The sequence below is a fragment of the Geotrypetes seraphini genome, chromosome 13 (genome assembly GCF_902459505.1).
Source record: "Geotrypetes seraphini chromosome 13, aGeoSer1.1, whole genome shotgun sequence".
In the NCBI taxonomy this organism is placed as follows: domain Eukaryota; kingdom Metazoa; phylum Chordata; class Amphibia; order Gymnophiona; family Dermophiidae; genus Geotrypetes; species Geotrypetes seraphini.
Genome location: NC_047096.1, coordinates 3,797,619 through 3,818,098, shown reverse-complemented (window position 1 = coordinate 3,818,098; position 20,480 = coordinate 3,797,619). Strand labels below are relative to the sequence as shown.

The 20,480-nt window shown below is 46.1% G+C and overlaps 2 protein-coding genes across 10 annotated transcripts in view; both read right to left on the bottom strand.

The window, feature by feature from the left end:
• The window catches only part of IKBKE (inhibitor of nuclear factor kappa B kinase subunit epsilon), a 33,703-nt gene extending 27,137 nt beyond the window's left edge, over positions 1 to 6,566 (bottom strand). For 2 of the 6 annotated variants that reach the window (XR_004536773.1, XM_033918083.1), the window contains exons 1-5: positions 6,230 to 6,489; positions 5,315 to 5,438; positions 4,362 to 4,502; positions 2,747 to 2,876; positions 214 to 395 (exon numbers count right to left, since the gene is read on the bottom strand). Coding sequence is in view for 4 of the 6 variants with exons in the window: in XM_033918083.1 (XP_033773974.1) it covers positions 214 to 395; positions 2,747 to 2,876; positions 4,362 to 4,502; positions 5,315 to 5,438; positions 6,230 to 6,273 (621 nt within the window). In the remaining 2 variants the exon portion in view is untranslated. The other 4 variants (XR_004536774.1, XM_033918084.1, XM_033918086.1 and 1 more) reach the window with 4 other exon arrangements.
• A 7,471-nt stretch (positions 6,567 to 14,037) lies between these two features.
• Positions 14,038 to 20,480, bottom strand: part of SRGAP2 (SLIT-ROBO Rho GTPase activating protein 2) — a 130,393-nt gene continuing 123,950 nt past the window's right edge. For all 4 annotated transcript variants that reach the window (XM_033918028.1, XM_033918029.1, XM_033918030.1 and 1 more), the window contains one exon: positions 14,038 to 20,132. In XM_033918028.1, coding sequence (XP_033773919.1) covers positions 19,761 to 20,132 — 372 coding nt within the window. In that variant the 3' untranslated portion in view covers positions 14,038 to 19,760. The remainder of the gene's footprint in view (positions 20,133 to 20,480) is intronic.

Genomic DNA, 20,480 nt, shown 5'->3' with positions numbered 1-20,480 from the left:
TTTTAATGTTTTCTAAGGCAGATACAGCTTGTGGTCCATCAGGTGCCCAAGTCTCTCACTTCACTGATTTTTGTGTCAAGTTACAAACCTAGGATTAGAAGAACCACAAAATGCATTAACCAGGAAAAAGCAGCCCCAATCTGTGAAGACCCAGAAAGGGACCCTGCAGTCTTAGAATTCGGCACTAGGGGGAATCATAGCCACTGTACTCACCAGATATTCCTCTGTCCCATAGATGGACACAAATTTCTCGTCATCGTCCAGCTCACGAGCCGCTCCAAAATCTGTCAGCTTGTAAATGCTCTGTCCACTTTCCCCTATCTGACGCATTATGTTTCCAGGTTTAATATCCCGGTGGAGCACGCCGTTTTCCCGTAGGTGGTTCATGCCAGCCACTGGAGAAGAGAGAGAAAACAATATCAGAAACTGAAGAAAATCTAGGTTCATCCCAATCTTGGAACGCACATCCTGTGTAGCAGACTCACATGATGCTAATGGCATGACGGTTTTACACCTGCTGCTACAGTAATAAAGGGAGAAGATCATTTATAAAGTTAGTTATTTGATAAACTGCCATTATTTTTTTTATTATAAATTTTTTATTAGCATTTTCATAAACACACTCTTATACATAAATAACACAATCCAACATACATAATATTATATGTAATACAATACGAAATATACTATGAAGCCATACAATCATCCACAGTAAAGGAAAAAAAAACAAATATTATAACTCAAAAATTAATAATAAAGAATTAAAACATGAATCTAGAACAAAAAAAAGCTGTAGACTAGTGTTCAAGCCCATTACATTAACGGGTGCTAGAATAGATGTGTCTTGTCTGTCTTTCTTTCTTTCTCTCTCTACTTGGCCACTGTCTGTCTGTCTTTCTGTCTCTCTGGCCCCATGTCTGTCTGTCATTCTTTCTGTTTGTGTCTCTCCCTGGCCCCCTGTTTGTCTGTCTTTCTTTCTTTCTTTCTCTCTCTCTTTCTCTTTGGCCGCTGTCTGTCTGTCATTCTTTCTCTCTGTGTCTCTCCTTGGCCCCCTGTCTGTCTGTCTTTCTGTCTGTGTCTCTCCCTGGCCCCCTGCCTGCCTGTCCTTCTCTGTAGCGCTATGCCTGCCTGTCTCTCCATGGCCCCCTTCTGTCTTCCCCCCAGAGCAAACCAAGATTGCTGTCTGCCTCCAAGCACACCCCCTCCCCCCAAAGCAGCCCCCTTTCCATCTCCCCCCCTCCACTTCCATGTGCAGCAGTAGCAGAATTTTTACCAGCATGGGATGCCTTGCAGCACCCATAACCTGTCCAACTCGTCCAGGCCGAAGGACACCCTCCTGCCGTTGCTCTAGCCGCCAGCTATCAGGAGACAAACCGCCGCTGAAACTGCCGCACGTGCCGCAAGCCGCTGTACACGCCACAAATGGAACATGGCCACAGAGGCACAAATCATGGAGGCATGCGCGCTTAAGGTTTTATTATAGAGGATAAACTGCCATTATTAACAAACAAAAGTCAAATCAAAAGTGGTTAATAATAGATAAAAGTCAAAGGGAAATAATTTAAAAACAACAATAAAATAAACACAACAGGGAAATGTACAATTAACAATACTAGACACAAAATGACAATCGAGGGCAGGAAAGGTTGACAATATCAAGAGGTAAAAACAGGAGGATAGGGGGGAAAATGCGAGAAGAAGGAAGCAAAGGAAGAACTAAACGGAAGTATTAAAAGTAAAAGAGAGGCCAACAAACCAGAAGAGGGGAAAGTGTGACGCAGTGGTTAAAGCTACAGCCTCAGCACCCTGGGGTTGTGGGTTCAAATCCCACGCTGCTCCTTGTGACCCTGGGTAAGACACTTAATCCCCCCATTGCCCCAGGTACATTAGACAGGGAAAAATGCTTGAGCACCTGAATAAACGCCTGTAAACCATTCATAGGAAATTGACTAATAAATAGTATGAAAAGTTTCATCCTCTGATCACCAGAGCTGGTATTGTGACATCATAATGCCTCATTCCACCAATAAGAGCCAACCTCATCAGTGATGTCACAACGGCTTGGTTGTCCTATACTTGAATCACTTCTACTACATTGATTTCTAGAGTGGTGCAGTGGTTAAAGCTACAGCCTCAGCACCCTGAGGTTGTGGGTTCAAATCCAACACTGCTCCTTGTGACCCTGGGCAAGTCACTTAATCCCCCCATTGTCTCAGATACATTAGATAGAGTGTGAGGTCACCATTCTGAGCTCTCCTGGGAGAATGGTAGAGAAAATTGAATGAATAAATTAATAAAATTCCTGGCCTGGGGAATTTTTCTTGTCGTTGACCTTCTCGTTTTTCAGTTTCTATTACTTTAGCCTCAGACCCGCCCAGCAGTGACGCACCATTCGTGTAGTTGGTGGAGATCCCCAAGCCCTGCCAGCTGAAGGTATCCAGAGAAAGTTAGAACAGCCTGGAGAAGCCCTAATCTAACCAGGTAACTCCCAGCTCTGCCTTTCCAGCATTCAGGTAGCACCAGGGTGGTCAGTGGTAATTTTCAGTGGCATTATCTAGATAAATGCTGCCAAACATTGACCCCCGTCCAGCTGTGCAGAGTTGGGGGAAGGGCATCTCCAGGTGTTAGAGAGATGAGGGGGAGGGAAATACGCCCCACTCAAGTCTTTATAAGCAAGCAATTCACCCCAACCCCTCCCCCATCCCATAAAGGGCATCCAAGCTCCCTTAAAGGAGAATCCACTCACCAACACCCTGTAGCACAACGAGAAATTCAGACTCGGACAATCCAAAAGCATTTTCCGGTTCCTCCAAGACCGTCAGCAGGCTGCCGCTGGAGCAGTACTCCATCACAAGGACCTTCAGTTTGGTGATTCCCTGGGGGGGAGGGGGGGGCAAGAGATGCCTCGTCACTGTGATCTTCAGCACCCAGAACACATTCAAGGTCACTAACTGACCCCTATGCAAGGAAAGCAAACTTCCCGGCATCCTCCGCACAGCAGCTTTTTTCGATATCCCACAACGTGAAACAAAATTACCTACGCGGGTTACAATGTTAAAGCAAATAAGAAATGGAGGAAAGGGATGAGAGAGGGGATACGATAGAGACGTTTCAATATCTTTGTGAGCCTTTTTCAAACGAAGGAAAACTTTGGAAGGAGAGGGCATAGGCTGAAGTTTAGAGGCGATAGGCTCAGGAGTAATCTGGGAAAATACATTACGGAAAGGGTGGTGGATGCGTGGAACAGTCTCCCAGTAGAGGTGGTGTCTGAATTCAAGATCGTGTGGGTCGGGCATGTGGGATCTCTTAGGGAGAGGAGGAGATAACGGATGGTGTGGAAGGGCAGACTGGATGGCAGTGGCGTAGTAAGGGTAGGAGGTGCCTGGAGTGGTGGCGCCCCCTCCCGTGCCCCCCTGCTCCTTCCATGCTCCCCCACCCCCGCCTCACACTCGCGTTTTCCCTTCGCCCACCACCGGTACCTCTAAATCTTTGCCAATGCGAGTGGCTTTTCTCCAACATGTTCCCTCACACCAGCTTTGGATTTCCCTCTGACATCACTTCCTGGCCTTTTGACCCGGAAGTGATTCAGAGGGGAACCAGGCTGGTGCAAACAATAGGCAGAAGTTGCCCGCAATAGTGAAGATCTACAGAGGTATGGGAAGGGGGGAGGGATGGTGTGAGTGTAGCATGTGTGGCAGGGTGGAGAGATTCCGGCGCCCCCACCGACACGGTGCTCAGGGTGGTCCTCCCCATTTACTAAGCCACTGCTGGATGGGCCATCCAGCCTTTACCTGCCATCATGTTTCTATTTAACAAAAAAAAAGGGGAAGACGTGAGGACTATCGGTCGAATAACAGAGGATGTAACCATGGGATTGATGTCACGAACGAAGGGGGTCCCCGAGTTACTCAATAGAGAACAGTCAAGTGTAACAATAAGTGTCAAGAGCTCTTTTACATCTTCTCTAAGAAATCTAGAATGAATATATGGTGGCAGAGTTTACAGGACGTAACATAGTAAGTGATGGCAGATAAAAGACCTGAGCAGTTCATCCAGTCACACTCATTATCAATTCACAATGAACCCATCAATAAATGCAATATAAAATACTGTACTTTGTCATGGTCTTTTTTTTTTTTGGAAGTATTTTGAATAATCTGTGAAGTTGTGTGGGTGGAAGAGGGAATTCCGGTAATCAGCTCTCGGTACAGATCATGGAGCGGGTTCGTGTTTCCAATCCCACCACCCCAAGCTATTCTGGCAGGTCTATGGTAAAAGTTTAACGGGTGGGGGAAGGGACCTTTGCCAGTGCAGTGCTCTCATAACGCCCCCCTCAGACATCGGGAGAAGGTGGTACATACGCATTCCTCCACTGCAAACAGCCGGACGATGTTCTTATGATTCAGTTTCCGCAACATCTCAAACTCCCTCATCTGGACCTCATACGGCCGCAGATAGCTGACATTATTGAACACCTTGACAGCAACCAGCTCGCCTGACTTCTGCAAGAACATACCAGGAGCATTAAGTAACAGAACTCAAATAAAAGGCTGGAGCCACTACAAGCCATTTCAGTGCACCTATGAGATTTCCAGGGTGCATTCCTTGCCCTCCAAGGGCTGCCCAAGGCACGCTGGAGTTACAGCAGTTATGCCTGAAGGCTGTGGGGGTCTAAGCCAGTCAGTCTGGTTTGCATGAGACATTTGCAGGCTCTGTCTCTGTTTCGTGAACATCTTTCTTGGAGAGACTCAGTTGTGAAAACCTGGCTGACGGGTGTGTCCAGAGGACTGGACTGAGAACCCCTTCTCTAGGCCATGCGGGGAATTGCGACCACCCACTTTACTACTGGGCACGTGGAATGAAGCTTGGCAGACCCAGTGCAGTTAGAGCTGAAAGGTAGAGAATGACACGGGGACAAATTTGTCCCTGTCCCCCACAGGAATTCAATTTCCCGATCCCATCCCCATGGATTTTGTCCCTGTCCCATTCCTGAAGACTCTGCTTTAACTGCTCAAGCCTCGAACACTTAGGATTTTAAAGCGTTCGAGGCTTGTGCAGATGAGGGCGGAGCTTTCAGGACTGGGACAGGGACAAAATCCATGGGGATGGGATCGGGAAATTGAATTCCTGTGGGGGACAGGGACAAATTTGTTCCCATGTCATTCTCTACTGCAAGGAAGTGAACGCACAGCTGGTGGCAAGCCTCTGCACAGCCTACTGGGAACACTGGACTCCAGCACAATGCAGATGCTGGTAATTCCAGAGAACATTGGGTTCGGGAGGGGGTTAGCCCTATTTCTCCCCAATATCCTACCTTGTTGCGAGCTTTATACACGTTGGCTGTTGCACCCTGGCCCAAGACATCCTCCAGCTGCCAGAGATAGTTTGGGGTACTCTGCATGTTCAGTATCTGGCAGCACTTGGCATCGCAAACTTTCCTACAGGAAGAAAGAGATTGAGTCGCCTTTGAGCATTCACTTTCTGTTCTAGAAGGCCGAGAAGCCCTGCTGGCTGGAGGCTGATTAAAAGAGACAGGGAAACAGGAAAAGGGAACTTGGAGATTACACGGGGACAAATTTTCCCGTCTCGTCCCCACGAGTTTTTTCCTGTCCCTGCAAGCTCTGTCCTCATCTGCACTTTAAAATCCTAAGTGTTTGAGGCTTGTGCAGTTCAGGCACAGCTTACATGAACGGGACAGCGGAGAAATTGAGGGCCTGTGGGGGGAAATGAGTCCCCATGTCATTCTCTGCCCTCAACTGTGTGGAGAGTCAGCACAGGGACAGGAGTGATAAACTTTGGCAGAACCAGCTGCGAGGTCTCAGCATCCAAGAGAGTAGGATAGGACTGAGGTGCATTAGCAAAGCTGTTTGATTTCTTTCACAAGCTCACTGAGGGTGAGTTTTAAAAAGAACAGCAACAGTTTCTCTGTGTTATTAAAAAAACACCTTGCCACAGTGTTACCCCCCTTGCTTTCAAAGTAGCAGTTTGCGGGGGGGGGGGGGGGAGCTCTGTAACTCTGGAAGTTTTGCTCTCTTGCAGCAGGAAGTCAGCTCTTCCTCTTTACTGGTTCTTCGTTGCAACATGTTTCTTCTTGCAGGGGAGAGAGAGCTGTGTCTGGTTTGCAGCATTCAGCCAAATGAAGATGTTAAAAAAACAAACAAATTTACAATCTTTGTCTTAGCGAATAAAGATAAAAGGCTGGTTCTTTCCTGTTAGAATAAAAACATACTTTTTCCCCCCTTCCCAGGCATTGCCTAACGCCTTATGCACCATCTGACGCAAGAATGTTTATTCCAGACCAGCATCTCATGAGGACCCAGACCTAAAGCATGAACACAGCAGCGACAGCTGAAGAGCAGATCTCAGGCTAATGCACAGATGATCCAGCCCTAGCTCCAGACAAACTTCCTCCCCGGCTTTGCTCTCGACAAAATCAGGGAAATGTTAAACCTGACAAAAGTACAGAGAGGAGCCGGCGCCATCTCGAGGGAGGAACTCACCTGCGTAGCGGTGCCCGGCACAGGCTGGCAGCCCCCTGCCCTACTCAGCTCTCACTTCCTTCTCCGCCTCCTCCCAAGACGCCCCGCCTCCTAAAGAGACATGACCACTAGGTACAAGAGCTACAGCCTCAGCACCGTGAGCTTGTGGGCTCAAATCCCCTGTTCCTGCTTGTGACCAGGTACATTAGATAGATTGTGAGCCTGCCAGAACAGATAGGGAAAATGCTTGCATACTTGACCGCTTAGATAACCTTGATAGGCAGTATATAAATACCTATAATTAAAAAAAATTGTCAGCCACTTTCCAGCCCTCACTACCACCTTGGAATCTGCAGCTTTCCACTTTCCAGCCCTCTGAGCTGAATTGCTCTGAGATCAGGAGAAACGCATGTACCTGCGCTGGTATCAGAAGTATGAAAAGGAGGACGGATTGAGACATCCAGGTTTTACTTTCATTGCTTTCAATGGCAGTAAAACCCAGATGTTTCAATCCGCCCTCTTTTTTCTGGAGCCATATGGTAACCCTAATCAGAAGGGAGCTGGTGGAAGATGCTACTCATGCTGATGAAAATTTCAGGGGTGCTCAAGTGTGTGTGTGTGGGGGGGGGGCAGTGCATGGCGCAGCGATGCTGAGTGCCAACCTCCCTCGCTACACCACTGTCAGTGGCACCATCGGTTAAGTGCTGCTCAATCTGGGAAAATTGCATGAGTACCTGAATAAAATTCATGTAAACCATTCTGAGCTCCCTTGGGAGAAAAATATAGAAAATTGGATAAATAAATAGTGCGAAGAGTTTCAGCCTCTGGTCGCCTGAGCTGGTATTGTGACATCATAATGCCTCATTCCACCAATAAGAGCCAACCTCACCCGTGATGTCACAATGGCTCACTTCTACCGCTACATTTTGCTTTCTAGAGTGGTGCCCTGGTTAAAACTACAGCCTCAGTACCCTGACGTGTGATGTGATTGCTGACTTGAGAGAACTGAATGACTGCTGTACTTTTGGACAAGTTATGATCTTTAGGGAGATGACTTAAACAAGTTACAAGGACTATAGCAACGGGTAGTCAGAGCAGGGTCAGAGTAGCCAATGTCTCTTTATGCAGAACAAATACAGCAGAGCTTACGAAAGCAAGACTTCACCACAGAGGAAATTTGAACTCAGGAGCCAGAAAGACCCTCATGGGGAGTTTGAAAAGGAAACCCGATGCCCTGTAGGAGTAGGAGGAGTGGACAGCGGTTGGTACCTACCTATAATCCATATGGCTGAGCGTAATGGGTTTAGCCATCAGTTATACTGAGCTGTGTAGACGTCTCTGCCAACACAAGGAACTAGCACTGGAGACAAAGAAACTGGGTGGCAAGAGTCAAGTTCAATGGATGATGTTAAAAAGACGACACGCTATTAATTGCGAGCACCACTGAGCGGTTGCTGCGGACATATCGGCACTCGGATTTATTACAAATCCACAACATTTTCAGTTATTCTGACATAATATCGACATGTGAAACCTTAGGGGCCGAAACACGAAGTGTCATCCATTGCTTTCCACAATAAAGGCAATTGAACTTGTCCAGGGATCTCAAAGTCCCCTCGAGGGCCGCAATCCAGTCAGGTTTTCAGGATTTCCCCAATGAATATGCATGAGATCTATTAGCATACAATGAAAGCAGTGCATGCAAATAGATCTCATGCATATTCATTGGGGAAATCCTGAAAACCCCACTGGATTGCGGCCCTCGAGGAGGGACTTTGACACCCCTGGTTAAGAGAATAAAAACTGTGGTCAATTTTTGTAAAAGTTTGGACTGACCTTCCTTCTATAATTAGAGTTCTCTCTCATCTACCTACTTTTCGTAAAGCATCGAACACATATTTATTCCAGAAATTTATCAATGATTCTTCTGTTTCAGAATAATTAATCATAAAAGATAATACTTTTGACTTAAAAGACACAGTTTCTGTTCTAATCTCTTATTCTGTTAACCGAGTTGAGTCCTCCTGTTGGGCTGAATCGGTAAATAAAATCAAAGATTAGATTAGTTTGTTTGTCTCCATCGCTGTTTCCTTGCGTTGGACCTTGTTTGCGGTGGATTTTGTTCTTCAGTTTTTCTGTCTAGACATCTCTGGCACCAGACAGAGAACAAGGGGAGATAAATTCTGCACAGTGGGATTCTCCAGGAAACTGGGCATAGTGTTAAGATTTGCCGCTGCTGGGTCAGACCAGTGGTCCATTGTGTCCAGCAGTCCACTCACCCAGCGGCCCTTAGGTCAAAGACCAGTTTCCTATTTGAGTCTAACCTTACTCGCGTATGTTCTGTTCCAGTAGGAACTTATCCAACAAAACACCAGAACAGCCTTAATTCAGAGGTCAAGATGATAAAGGGGATGGAACTCCTCTCATATGAGGTTGCGACTCTTCAGCTTGGAAAAAACACAGCTGAGAGGGGGGGGGGGGGATATGATTGAGGTCTACAAAACACCTGAGTGGTGTAGAACAGGTAAGAGTGAATCAATTTGTCACCTTTTCAAAAAGTACAAAATCCAGGGGACAGTCAATAAAAATGACACGAGAATACTTTTAAAACGGAAGGATTTTTTTAAACTCACAGACAATTAAGTGGAGTGGCCTAGTGGTTAGAGCGGCTGGCTCCGCCCCCTGAGGTTGTGAGTTCCATTCCCACTGCAGCTCCTCTGACATTGGACAAGTCACTTAGCACTTCTTCGCTTTGATTGTGCAAACCACACAGAAAAATCCGTATAGTGTTGAATCTTTGATGGATGAATTGAGAAAAATAAAACCTTTTGTGTGGCGTCATTGGATGTGTAATCTACTTTTGATATGGTTGATACTAAGCTTTTATTAGGTACTTTTTGTCTAATATGGGGATAGGAGGTTGGTTTGTTTTCTACTTTTAAGACAGATCTTTGAAAGTGAAAAGCAATGGATGTATTTCTACAAAGCTGACTATAGATAGGGGTTACCGCAAGGTTCTGCGCTGTCTGCGTTTTTGTTCTGGTTCTGGGTGGCCAGAAATATTTAAATGTTAAACACTGACAGCTCTCAAAAAGCTAATAGTCCGGCAGAAAGATTTCACCTGAGCCTCATTTTTACAAACTCAAGCAGCCCAACCTTTCCTCCAGATGTAAGTAAGACTTTTCCCTTCAGGGAATTTCAAGTCTGGGCAGAGCTCCATCTCCTCTCACCCCCCTGGAAAGGGAGTGGTGATCAGATGAATACTCCCAGTCTATTAATCAGGTACTTTTGTACAACACAGTGAGGCCAAAACCAAAGCCAGCTGATTGTCTAGGCCATATAGGGGGGGGGGGGGGGAGGAAGAAAAGATCAGGAAAATACCTGCCCCAGAGAGCTTATCTTACTGTAAAGGAGAGTTTGTCTGCCCATCCTTCTCACACTTCCCCCTCTAGTTTCATTTTCTGCTGGGAGCAAAGGTGCCAGATGGGTTAAATATACTGTAAATGCTTGCATCATCTCAAAGAGAGCTTCCTTCTGGAGTTCATTGGATAGAATATGTGTGGGTATTTGGAAATGACTCAGTAAGGCCTGCGACACTCAGCATGATGGGAAATCTTTGTGTATCTTTCTGTCAGGAGGCCGTCTCCAAATGGATTAGTGTTTGTGCATATGACAGCAATGAATCTCACTCCTGCTAGGAGGACAGATTGAGATATCTGGGTTTTACTTCCATTTGGTAACCCTAGAGTCCTGCCCTTCTGTGGAAACCCCCTTCAAGTCTTCAGAGACTTGTAGACCACTAGGTGGCAGCCAAGCTCTACACAACAGAGATGTGTGTCCTGTTGCATTACCCAGATATGTGAAACAAACTTGAATCCCCTTCTGGCCCCGACACTTAATTATTGCCAAATGCCCATCCCAGAGGTGGCTGCACAACTCTATTAATTAATATTAGGGGGATTGTTACATTTCACTGCTCCCCTCAATGGACAACCCCCCTTCCCCAAACCACACTCTGAACTCTTCCCATGAGTGCTTTGCTTTAAAATTTAATGTAATATTTGCCTGGCCAAGATCCTTATCTGGTACTCATAAATCTGCTTTCCTCTGAAGCGAAAACGGCAGCAGCAGCTCCTTAAACCTGGTTTAGAACACTCCCTCAAATGATGGGACAGAGCCAGGAGTGAGCCTCCTATGTTAACCCCTACAAGAAGCAGTTTTATTATGGCTGTTAAGGATCACTAGAAAGCATTCTATAAGGACCAGCTCAGGAACACGAGTGCTAACTTCTGTATTGCTCAGGTTCTGAGTCTGGTATTGCTGAGGAAAGAGGAGGGGCTGATATGGCATCGTTCATCCAGTCTCATCCCCTCACCAAGCTCTAAGAACCATCTCCCTAACCCTGTCCTAGGAACCCCCCCAGCCAGTTAGCTCTTCAGGATATCCACAACGAATATGCATAGACTGAAGGAGCTGACCTAGTGCTTAGAGCTGCTGCCTCAGCACCTTGAGGTTGTGGGTTTGATGCCAGCTTGTTCTTTGTGACTCTGGGCAAGTCACTTCACCCTCCATGGTTAGATTGTGAGCCTGCCAGGAGAGATAGGGGAAATACTTAAGAACACCTGATTACTAGTCAATGAATAGTAAACCTCGCTGGGTGAATCTCTTCATGAAAAGGTGGTTAATAAATCTAAAAACTATATCTCATAGAAACATGATGGCAGATACAGGCCAAATGGCCCATCCAGAGCATCCACTATCTCCTCCTCTCCCTATTGGCTAAGGCTCTTAACATTGGCATCTCCTCTTCCTATTGGCTAAGGCTCTAACACTTGCATTGTGAGGTCATAGAGCTTTATGGTTATAGAAACCTGATGGCAGATAAAGGCCAAATGGCCCATCCGCAGCATCCACCATCTCCTCCTCTCCCTATTGGCTAAGGCTCTTAACATTGGCATCTCCTCTTCCTATAGGTTACGGCTCTTTACACCTGCATTGTGAGGTTATAGAAACCTGATGGCAGATACAGGCCAAATGTCCTTCCGCAGCATTTACTATCTCCTCCTCTTCCTATTGGCTAAGGCTTTTAATATTTGCATCTCCTCTTCCTATTGATTAAGGTTCTCTACACCTGCACGGTGATGTCATAGAACTTTATGGTTATATAAACATAGTAACATGATGGCAGATAAAGGCCAAATGGTCCATCCAGTCTGCCCATCTGCAGTAACCATTATCTCTTCCTCTTAGTTATTGCAGATATCCTGAAAACCTGACTAGCTGGAGTCAGTGGCATAGCAAGGGAGAGAGGCATCTCGGGCAGAAGCGCTCAGCATCCCCGCAGTGCGCACCTCTACACTTCTGCCGCCCTCACATATCTCTTGAAATGCTTGCTAGAATGAGCAGCATCTTCCATCTCCTACTCACGCCAGCCTCCCTTCCGACATCACGTCCTGGCAGCCATTTTGCAAGAGCAGATACGTCTGAGCGATCTGAGATGATTTTTATGGCACTTTAAGTGCATTCTTTCATTTAGTGGAAAGGTGATGCGATTCCTGAGGCAGACCTTGTGGCTGAAATATGCCTCTGTTGAGTCATTTGACTTTATCCAGTAAAGACTTTTGCATTGCACATCCTTTCTGCCATTGGCGGACAGTCGTCTCTACTGTCACAAATAAACACCACGGTCAGCACTGATGTCAAACACCGATGGCAGCATTAAATTTATACTTGGATACTCATCAATGGGCCACTGGCTGTTATCTGGTCTTGGAGCTGAAGATCCAGTTGATAGTATCCAGGTGTCATCAGTAGTACCTTGATTATTTCTATCTCTGCCCATATAGTACCAAGATGTTCGGAGGTGATTTTCAGGAGAATTATCTGCATGATATCACTGTTTATGGTGAAGCACTTATTATTGGGTTAGCAGTTGCTGTAATCTGGATAACCAGCTTTAAACATTGGGTCTTACAGGGGTTATACGTATACTTCAGGAAAAGCAGATTTAATAAGGAGGATGGGGTGGGGAAGTCCGCTGTTTATTTCCTAGGATAAGTAGCATAGAGTCTGTTTTGCTACTTGGGATCGAGCTAGGCGCTTGGGTCCTGGGAGGGCAACTGTTGGAAAGAGGATACTGAGCTTGACGGACCTTTGGTCTGTCCCACTATGGCTATCCTGAGGGATAAAGGGATCGTGGGATACTGAGAGAGGTGCTGGGATGTAACACAGGTATAGAAAGCTAACCAGGTAATAAGTATAGAAACCCAACAGGTCGTGCATGTGCAAGACCGGAGAGTTAGGACTTCGATGGGAAGATAGGACTTCAATGAGAAACCAAGGTGGCAAGGGAGCCCCTTCTGGTGATTCAGACAGGTCGTGACCTGTTTGGGCTGCCGCGGGAGCGGACTGCCGGGCAGGATGGACCTATGGTCTGACCCGGCGGAGGCACTGCTTATGTTCTTATTCTTACGTTCTTAGGCTAAGAAAACCAGCCAAAGTCTTTTCTTTGCGTTAAAAAACAAGCGCTCTTAATCCATCATCTCTTTCTCTTTTGATACTTTACACCCAAAGGGGGGAAAAAAGCACAAGGCAAGCTGAATTTCAGTGATAAGAAGGATCACTTTTATCAGCAGATGGTTCCTTGCCTGGGCAATGACTTTTCCACCTCTGGATGTCAGTGGCTGGAACTTTACTTTGGGATCAGGGACACCACCACAAAATCCAGCCTTTGAAGAGAGGGGTTGTTTTTTCTCCATTTCATTCCTATTCCCATCAGTGCAAAGTGTCCATAATTCCTTCCTTAATCTACAGCAGGAGGGAGGCAAAAAAAAAAAAAAAAAAAAGCATAGCCTGAGATATTAAAACAAAATCTTTGCCCGTCAGGTTCCGTTTTGTAGTTTCCTTTTACTGAATCGCATGATTCAAGTGACTTCACTTATGAGAGTACATCACATGGGCCGCTTTTGGACCTGAAAACTCGTGAACACAGGGGGAAGTTGTGGCGAGTGCGCTCCAGCTACTAGACCATAAGAAAACCAGGGTTTCATGGTCTGCCACTAACAATTATTTCAAGAGCCCTACAAGGCGCAGGCAGCACTGCACAGAGAAATTAAAAATAAGACACTGAAATTAACAAGGCCATGGATAGGGGATTCGAGATTTAAAAGCAGATGATGTTAGGGTGGGATGACATTGAGGAGAAGGAGGTGTTCTCAGGGAGCAAGGGTACGAGGGTAAATCATTAGGGATTTTTATTCCGCCATTACCTTGCGGTTCAAAGCAGATTACACAAGAGAACCATTTCCAGTTCAGGTAGATCTCTTTCATCTTCTTCCATAAATGATTGAAATGCTAGATTTTAGACGGCTGACAGCAAATCTGCAGTTTCATTGTCAAATTCTTCAGCTATCATCCAGCATCCATGTTGTACCTCTACTGGATTTATTTTGAAACATATTCATGGGAGGAAAATGGGAAACTGTGTTTTTAACGTGTACTTACATAACTTGGCTAAAGTGCTCATATAGAAACAAGAATGGCTTTATATCAAACAAGAGGAACCTAAAAATCATTTTATTTTGCAATCTTGATTTTTCTGTTTCAACATCTGTCCGAGTTCAGGTCTAAAAAGCATTTTGACATGTGTGTACACAGATTATTCCAGTTCAACACTTTTGTTTAGAATATATCATTAAATTTTACACATACGTTACATTACAAACATTGTGAAGTATTCAAATTCCTAGTTGCACTTCCCCTGGAAGATCCAATGATTTCCTTATGAATGACCAAAACACGGCAGGAGAAATTCTGAGGGAAGCTGTCCCAGTGACCTGGAAGTTGAAATTGTATTGCAAAGCCTTGTGCTAAAGAACGCTGGGTGAACTGAGATTTCAGGAACTACTGAAGCCCCGCATGGGGTAATGGTTTGGACCAAGCCTTTTACTTGGAGAAGTAGGACCATCTGAACCTTTTTATTTAGCCTTCAAAAGCCCAAGCATTTGAAGCTAGACAGAGTAAAACCTGGAGTGGCTCTAGCTGCTGTGTGGTGAAATTGTCAACACCCGCTGGGTTAAGTCTCAGGCACCCTGCTACTCCTGCAAGGTCTGGTTGCAAATGACCACTGGACAGGTCAAACTGGGCAGCAATGTCACCTTAATTTACTGTTCATAAGTGCTACACTGTCTATTACTATGCAGACCAGGAAGTAGCGAAGGCAGTGTCCAGTGTTTCAATGTTCTGCCCAGGGCGGAGGGGATTGGATATAAGAATTATCATCAAACCTCAGCATTCATTTGGAAATTTGCAGCACACTCAGAGACTAGGCTCAGTGCCAGAGAGGGGGGCAGAAAGGCACATGATACACTTATGACAAATGAGATATACAGTACGTTATCTGTGTGTCGTTCGAAACCAGCTTCACTGAAAGTTCCTACAGAACATTACAGCTGCTGTGAGGCAGTAACCGTTCCATGCATGTGTCCTGTGGGAGGCATCAACACATATGCATCCATTCTGTGCATATCACACGTTTCTACAAGCGCCCATTTTTATGCAATATTACTCTCCCACTCCAGAAATTTTATAACTGCATAAAATGACGTTCTCTGTATTCAGTTCCTCTACATAATTATGCTCACAGGGCAGTGTTCTTTGATGCATGGCCTGCGGGTCAATCGTGGCCCTCGGAGACCTCGGGGGCGGCCCTCGTCATCATTCTGGTTATTTTTCCATCACTCTCTGCCTCTCTAACCAAGTTCAGGACAGAAAAGGTGGAAGTGGCTGGGAGGAAAAGCCACACGCGTGAAGGACAATGCCCACCTCCTTGAGGATATGCTCAATAAACAGTCGGAAGGTGAGCTGGATGTCATTGGCACGCGCTACTCAGCAGCGTCGTCATATTGCATGGGAAGACATTTGGCAGCTCTCCTTCAGTTCATTGGCCCCCATCTTAAAAATGAGTGAAGACCACGGCCCTAGGGAGTCATTGTTAGGACACTTATGGCAAATCCAAAAGCCAATCTCTCAACTCCAGCCAGTTCGGATTCAAACAATCAAAATATCACCCTTTCTTTAATTGTACTGATTTCGCTCAGGCCTTTCTCGGAAGTAGCTCAGGGTAGTGGAGATATTTCTCTGTCCCTGGAGGCTTACAGGCTAAGGGACCCTAGCACTAAAGACTAGTGCATGCTAACGGAAGTAGTGTGTGCAAAATGCTTAGTGGTTCATTTTATGCCTACGGGTTTCGTGTGTGCAACTGGACTTAGCACATGTTAAGCTTTAATCAAACGCCCCCAAGTTTGTACCTGAGGCAGCAAAATGATTTGTCCAAAGTCACAAAGCCGCAGTGGGATTTGAACCCAGCTTCCCTGCTTCTCAGGCTACTCCTTCACAAATATAATCTATGGGGGACTATTAGATAACTAGCCAAGTCTCAAAAATGCCACTGACTGACCAAACATTCATAATTATTGGTAATTTATGATCAATTTTATCACTTTTTCCCCCAAACCTCTGCAACCTTTTTGTCCTTCAACTTATCCCCCATTTAGCTTAGTGATTTCACCAGTCTTCAATATCACGCCAAGACATCTGACATATCATATTTCATTGGAAACCACCACTCGGGGATGAAATCTTCCCCCTCCCTGCTGGAATGAAGCCATCTTTAACGTTGCATTTCTGAACAGGAAGTGAACACGATAAAGGATTCTGAAAATTATTTTAAGAGCTGGAAGATTTCATCCCTGGCCATGTTTTGCATCAAAACTTATATCTTGGAAGGAGGGCGATACCAAAGAATGGTGAAATCACTAAGCTAAGCATTTCTGGGTTTTTGGAGCATTTTTTAAAGTTTTAAATAAGATTTAAAAAAAAAAAAAAAAAGTGATAAAATTGACAATAAATGACCAACGATTCCAAATGTTTGATTGTTCAAAGCCTATGATATTGCCGAGACTTGACTGCTGATCTTTTTAAAATAGTGACGCGACTTTCATAAGTGACAATCCCCTCCAAAACCCTGGCACAAATTGTCACCTGCTCCAAAGACGTACATATGTGCATATGCCCGATGGCAGTTCTAGAACAGTGGTTTCCAACCCTGTCCTGGAGGACTCCCAGGCCAGTCGGGTTTTCAGGCTAACCCTAATGAATATAACATGGAGCAGATTTGCATGCCTGGCACTTCCATTATATGCAGATCTCTCTCATGCATATTCACTGTTCAGCAATTTACACGAGATTCCATGGGTGTATATTGTGTTGATTTGTGCGATCCCCGATACCGTAACTCTCTTTTTTTAATCGGTTTAAACCGTCACCGTAACTTTTCAGTTGGGGGCGAACTTTCAAACGAGGCTTTCATCTATTGTCGCTGGGGTTGGGGCTTGCCTCCTTTGCTGTTCCCCAGAGGTGGTTGGGTGGGTTTTTAGATTTATGCCTACCGTGACAGGAATGAGGCTCAATCCTAAACCAGGGCACGTACAATCTGATCTCAGACTCTCAAATGTATTGCGAACGCTCTCCGTAGAACTTGCATTGAGCCAAAGAGAGTTTCTCTCCGGAGATCCTAAGAGGTAACGCGTAAAGGCAACTTATCCAGGTGCGCTTGGAAGTTCTTTCTAATCAAGCCTATGGCACCCAAAACGATGGGGAAGATTTCTGAATCTTTCTGCCACATTTTCTCCGTTTCAACTACATTCCTTGGATCTGTCCCCGTGTGTTTTATGCAATATGAAGTATACTTTCCTCTCTCCATCCCCCCACTCTGGCCAAACTGCCTCCCAGGGCGGCGTTTACACAAGTATACGACCAGAGAATTTTATAACGGCCATTTTCTGCATGTAAAACCCTTAAATTTATGTGGCACTTGTTCACTTACATGTAAAGAATGCACCAACTTATGCAACAGAAACACTCAGCAGAGTGCGCACTCAAAATTACACACACAGATTTAATTAAATGAGCCAATTAGCAGCAATAATTTGGCACTAACAATTACTGGTGCAAACTGCACGGGTAAATGTTTACGCACAGATCTCAAGGCCACGCCCACTTTTGGATCTGGTAAAGAGCACGGTAGATCTGCGCCTAATTTACGGCCTGAGGACTTACAGCAGCTTTCAGCTAACGTAAATCCTTGTATTTGGGCACGGATCTCAGCACTACACGCTACGTCCTCATTTCCTTGGGGGCCCAAATTTCAGCCCCATTTACCGAATTCACCCTTAGGGCCCCGACACTGTAGGCGCCACTTGGGGCAGCTGTCAATCAACCGCCGCTCCATTAGGCCAGCTTTTCACTCACCTAATTTGGCGGTGCCACGCCTATTCTCTGCCCACAACCACACCTACTTTTTAACATAGGCGGGTTAGGCGTGGAAGGGCGCCGCCACTTAGGTGTCTAAGAGTTCAGTGCCGAACTCTTATTGCTTAATGTTTTTTTGGGATTGGCTGATAACCGATGTGGTCAAGTACCACGCCGATTAAGCCAATTAAAAGAATTCAGTTTGGCGCAGTTCCTGAACTTAGGTGTTGCTAGGCGGCCACAATTGAGGCGTCATTTATAGATTATGGCCCTTCGTACATAAAAGGGAGGGGGTGCTTCCGGGGAGAGGCCTGGACAGGTCTAACATTTAGAATACTGCAAGTTCATGCGCACGATGCATTTAGACCAGTCAAAGACTTGGTGTAACCGGTTACACATCTACTCGTAGGCATTTTGATGCCGCCTTTCCAGAAGAACACTTAGCATGTGACTGCTCTTCCAGATTAGCTCACGTAACGTTGTGGCACCCAGATATAGAATCGTCCCCAAAATGTTTCACCTGCGTTACAAAACTCTCTACAAACAACTTGGGAGCATCCCAAAGGAAGAACTTAAGGGGCAAAGTCCCAGTTCCAGGACTGTGGGCAGTCGAAGAACTGTCGGAGAACAGATCCATCCAAACGCTGCCCTGGACAAGGTAAACCACTAACGAAAAGGCAAAATACAAAACTGTAGACAGAAGAGCCCAGCTGAGCACTTGGAGACTTCTTAACGGAAAACTCTCGAGTTCCAATGATGAGCTGGTGAGCAACAAACCTGGCAGCATCCTTCAGGATAAGGAAATTATGCAAACGAAGGCAGATAATTAACTGATCTTTCTCTAACACACAGCACTGCCCAACTGCCAAAGGAAGGTTCCAGTTCTTCTACTGCTCCAGTGGGCAACTGAGTCCTTAACCATTTCCTCTCCACGCTCTGAAGTCTGATGGTCATCTGCTCATTTGCTCATGAGACCCGGAGCCTGTTGACCACTCAGTTCCTGCCACATTATCTCTAAGGCTTAGTGGTTGTTTTGCTGTTGCAAATTTGTAGCCCCAGGAAAGTTTTATGACCACCCAGCGGCCACATGATCACTGGTATCCCAGCCTCTGCTGCCCCTCGGTATCAAGAAAGAAGGCAGAAACTACACATACCCCCCTCCCTCCCCCCAACTACTTTGAAGCCCCTTCCCTGAGCTCCTCTAACCCATGAGAAACAGGTAAGTTTCCTTTTCCCCTTGGGGTGAGGTCGCTTGCACCAGTTAAGAAACAATTCAACACAGAAAAGACATACATCTGTACAGTGTGAGAAGATGAAGTGTGTCCACAGGAAAATAAAATTATAAAAAACAAACCGTGTGTGTCTCTCTCTCTCTCCCCCTTCCAGTTTGTCTTCACCAACAGACACTAAGTCTCTTCCTCAGTCTGTGACCCCCCCTCAACACATACAGTCTCAGAGAGAGTCTAAGAGGTGGTTACAGCAGCACATGGCTCTCTCTGCAATTGGGATGTTTAAGGCCAATGTTAAGAACAAAATCACATGGAAGGCGTCAGACTGACAAAGCAGAGAAGGCCTAGGTAGGGATAGTGCAAAATATCACCTCCCCTCCCCTTCTTCAGGGTCTCCCTGGCACACTCATTAAATAAGTATAATATTACACAAAGACGCATGGGGGCTTCTCCTGAGAACCAGTGGCACCAGCTGATTGGCAAAGTTCTTGTCTCCCTTGTGGTTAAATAATGAGTTAAGTCCTGAGAGCGGCTTCTAGTCGCTCGGAATGAAGCATTTCTCCCCCCAAATGCTGCCGCAGGATCCCACGGCCTGTGGGTGATTTTTCCCTGTCGCTCACGGCCGAACCCTGAGATTGCAGACAGTACAGGAGGACAAAGCCTCGGCTCAGCCATTCCGAATACCAAACTGTCCACAGTATGACTCTTGTCATCCCAGCACAGCCTCCTCCAAGCCCTTCCCTCAGACTGGGCAGGACTTGTCAGGAGCTGACTGAGGAGCCGAAGAGCCGCTGGGGTTTGTCTTAGGGAAAACAGGTGGCTTCGGCTTTGTGGCCGGGGGACGGACTTGGGTGGCCATCTTGACAGTTTTGGCTGGCCTGAAAGCACAAGGGAGGTCTCCGGTGACGATGGTGCTGCGCTGGAAAGCAGGGTCCGAGTCCCTCAGCACCTGGGAGTGGAGAGGACTGGAGGGCTCTGAGCCAGAGGCCAGAACCGGTGAGGTTTTCAAGGGCTCCAGCGTGTCGAGGACAACATCGGGTGTGTGTTTCACGTTGCTCTGCCTTTCTAGCTGTCTCAGTTCATTTAGTGTAGAATTAACAGACACATCCACATCCTGAAACAGAGAAGATACAAGAAATCAGTGGGTTTCCGCAAACCCCCACATTTTGGCACTTACCATGGGTTGTCACCATACTGCCCTCTCCTCCTCCTCCTCCTCCTCCCACACGGTACATGCTCAGTTTTCACATATGTGCACAAACTGAGAATGTGTGGATGGGAGCTGGCACAGTGGTGACCCATGGAAAGTGCCACCAAATTTTGGCCAGCAGAGGAGGACCAATTCAACTGGCGGAGCTTGGGCATACCCTCAACTTAGCTATTAACAATTTGAACAGAGGGTCTTGGGGTAGGGCATAGAGAACAGGGAAGAGGGGGGAGACAATTTTATACGCACCCACTT